This window comes from Vicia villosa, linkage group LG3 (genome assembly GCF_029867415.1).
Source record: "Vicia villosa cultivar HV-30 ecotype Madison, WI linkage group LG3, Vvil1.0, whole genome shotgun sequence".
NCBI classification, from domain to species: domain Eukaryota; kingdom Viridiplantae; phylum Streptophyta; class Magnoliopsida; order Fabales; family Fabaceae; genus Vicia; species Vicia villosa.
Window position 1 is genome coordinate 160,008,588 of NC_081182.1, and position 3,977 is coordinate 160,012,564.

A 3,977-nucleotide genomic window follows, 5' to 3' on the forward strand; every position below is an offset into this window, starting at 1 on the left:
CGCCACCTGGAGTGGCGTGTACATATTTTGATACAAATAGGCACCACCTAAGGTGGCGTGTACACATATTTTTTCCAAACATGATTATTTAAGTAAATAATTTAAAAATTGGTTATTTGGGTAATTAATTTGAAATTTTTGGTTTTTCTAAAAAAAAATCCCCAAAAGTTCCATTCGGCCATAAATATCTCAGTTTTTTTAATTATTAATTTATAAATATTAACAATTTAGTTATATTAAATATAAAAAAGATACTTCCACCACAGAACAAACGATAAACTAAGGCTTTGTTTGTGAGTTTGGAAAGGATGGGAAGACTTTCGAAAACGAAATTTTAATAAAATATAAAAAATTATGACATTTTTTAAAAAATAATTTTGTTTAGAATGATAAAGGAGTCATTATCATTATTATATTTTTAATTTTCAGAATACTATAACAACCTAAAAGATATTTGAAAATTTTATTTTGTTTGAGTTTGGAAAGGATGGGAAGACTTTCGAAAACGAAATTTTAATAAAATATAAAAAATTATGACATTTTTTGAAAAATAATTTTGTTTAGAATGATAAAAGAGTCATTATCATTATTATATTTTTAATTTTCAGAATACTATAACAACCTAAAAGATATTTGAAAATTTTATGTAAGCCCTCCAAAACCATTTTTCAACACAATTTTTTAGTTTTCCATTTTAAAAGATTTTTGGTGTTATAAATAAAATCAAACCCTCCAAAAAAACCCTCTTACCCAAAATCTTTCTATACTTTTTACCTAATCCTTTCTATTTTCCAAAACCCTCTCCTCCATTCCTTTCCTGTCCAAACTCATTTAACTTCGTTAACACATGGCGAAGTTAACACATATCGCACCCACCCTCCAAAAATCTCAGATCTTGAAAAACAAGTAAAGCTCAAAAAACCAGAAAAATTGAAGAAACCAAAACATGTTGCATTAGACGGCAGAAGGCAATCATTCTCCAATCTAGACGCAATGGATTAAAAAAATAAACGACACACGAATCTGTCAAATTTACTTAAAACACACATATAAAAAGAACAAAAAATGGCCAAAAACAATGATTCTCCAATCTGGACGCAGTGGGAAACTCTCAAATTTACTTAAAACACAGATATAAAAACAACAAAGCCAAAGGACAATGATTCTCCAATCTGGACGGATAAAGAACAAAGGGAGGATGCAAAGTGTTTGATGTATGTGAATTTTGTTTGATAGATGTGAAATTCTTATTTGAAAAACAACACTTCAAGCTCAAAACACTAAAACAACATCCGGAGATGAGATGCAGCATGATTATCTTTTCATATTTATTTTTTTTCCGAGTAGTCTAGCCTCCACAGCTACCAACTTAGTAGCTGGTTTAATATGACACTTTTCATCTTCCTTTTGTTAGTAAAAAGAGGATAGGTAAATTGAACTGGTTTTGCTATAATAACCAGTTTTTACTAAAATACATTTTAGAAACTAAACTGAACCATAAAAATGAAATATGTGTAGCACACCCACTCCCATGGCTATAAAGATAAGAATCATAAAGAGGCAGACAACATGTATATAATGGGGAAAATGACACTCAAAATCAAAATTCAGCTACGATCATTCTATCCTCAACTAAGGCTTTGCTTTGATGTCAAGCACAGACAAAAGTTTAGTTCGCCATTATAAAACATCTATAACCAGTTCTATTTTCACTTCCTCCATAGTTTATTATATTTATAATAAGTTGAAAATTTAAACTAGTATTTTGCTCAGGATTTATTAACACACAAGCCGTTTGAACTAAATAGTAAATCCAACATCATATGCCAAAAGATGTAAATATTAACATGATAGTGTCATCCTCAAGTAACCAAACACAAACTGCAGCCAATATTCTAGGTTCATAATAATTACCAAAAAAAAAAGATTAAAAGTAAGTGAAGTAACAATGCATGGTGGTGACAGACAAGTAGCACAAACTAATGAAACAAGACATAACAAACAAGTAGGAAACTAATAAGGAGCAGTTCAAATTAAAGCAAACAATAAAATAGACACACTGACCAACAAAAACTAAAGATTTCCTAATGGAAACATAATTCTCATCAAAACTTATCTGCCTGACCCTTTTCTTTTTTATAAGTTTTTCCAATTTGGGTTATGGTTGATTGGTCCTCACTTGGCCATCATAACTTTGACAAACTCCTCATAGTTGATCTGCCCGTCCCCATCAACATCTGCCTCGCGAATCATCTCATCAACTTCCTCGTCTGTCAGCTTCTCGCCAAGATTTGTCATAACATGGCGAAGCTCAGCTGCAGAAATAAAACCATTTTGATCCTTATCAAACACGCGGAAGGCTTCCTTGAGTTCCTCCTCTGAATCAGTGTCTTTCATCTTGCGGGCCATGAGGTTGAGGAACTCGGGAAAATCAATGGTACCATTGCCATCCGCATCAACTTCATTTATCATGTCTTGTAGCTCTGCTTCAGTTGGATTTTGCCCAAGAGACCGCATTACAGTCCCGAGTTCCTTGGTGGTAATACAACCTATAACATGTCACAAAATAGTTTAACACGTGTCTGATTCAGACTCACTATAATTACAAGACAAAGTTTTAGAAGCATGAACATAACCCAAGAACATCCCATAAAGTTATGCTGAAAATGACGTTAAAAAAATGAAAATGATCATCTTTGGAAACAAACAGAGAAATATCCAGCAAAACCAAATAACCTTTGAAAGATCAACATATCAAAGTGCATCGAACCAAAACAAAATGGTGCCCTATTTCTGCCGAAGAAATCAAAGAAAATTCCTTGGAAAACCAATCCTCAATTTCAAATGCACAATGTGGAAAGTAGATTTCCCCAATTTAAGACTACAATCATAAACAAACCAATAATACTAGGGAAAACAAACTTATAACAGCTAGCCCAAAATCCTAGGTTTCGGCCAGAGATATACAAGGCTTATGAAAAAAGCTGCCCCCGTCACTTGTAATTACCTTTAATTTATTATTTTTTCTTCATATTACTAATATTGTTGCTGTGTCGGTGTCGGGTCTTTTTCGAGATGTATGTGTTTCATAGCTTGTCATGAAGTGACACAAATAGATCGTTCAATTTCCTAGGACAATCTTAATTGGCACTCCATTCTCCTATATCACAGATGGAAATCTACAAACGAATGTCCTAAAATGCAGCAACAACGTAACCTCATATAGATCCATCCCACGTTCAATTATTAGTAAATTTAAGTATATACAGTCATACGATCCACATAATAATAGATGAATTAAACAATTCCAGTACAAAACAGCGATCAACATACAAAAGTCAATCATGGAAGAAACCCTAGATCACCGATAAACTTGTAAAAAACAAACCATTCTGTCGAATATAAAACAAGACGGTAAGAGTAACAAACACTAACATGCAAAAAATAAAACAGATCTAAGAAATAAAGCAAAAGAGAATGAAAAGGATCTGAGAAAACAGACCATCGCCGTCCTTGTCGAATAGGCTGAAAGCCTCCTTGAACTCGGCGATCTGATCATCGGTGAGCTGGTCGGCCATTGGAGCTGAGAGAAAGGCGTATGAACTGCAACAAGATGAGAGAAACAGAAATAAAACGGAGAAAACAAATGTAGAAAATAAGACAGGAGGAATCACATATATACACACACCCTGTACCCGAGCCTATGCTCCGAATATCTTCTTATTAATTATTTTTAGATTCTTCAAATATATATATATATATATATATATATATATATATATATATATATATATATATATATATATATATATATATATATATATATATATATATATATATATATATATATATATATATATATATATATATATATTATAAACTAAATGAAACTATATAGAGATCAAAAGATAGAAAGAGAAGAGAATAAGCAACGTAGTATTATATTTTTCTCAAGGGTAAACTTTACATTGTAATAT

General features: G+C 31.8%; 1 protein-coding gene across 1 annotated transcript; it reads right to left on the reverse strand.

Moving 5' to 3' along the window:
• Positions 1-1,882: 1,882 nt before the first annotated feature.
• Positions 1,883-3,678, reverse strand: LOC131662546 (calmodulin-1). The gene is made up of 2 exons (XM_058932364.1): positions 3,503-3,678; positions 1,883-2,549 (listed from the first exon to the last, which is right to left on the reverse strand). Exons 1-2 carry the CDS (start codon positions 3,576-3,578, stop codon positions 2,176-2,178), a joined length of 450 nt encoding a protein of 149 aa, XP_058788347.1. The 5' UTR covers positions 3,579-3,678; the 3' UTR covers positions 1,883-2,175.
• Between the last annotated feature and the right edge of the window lie 299 nt (positions 3,679-3,977).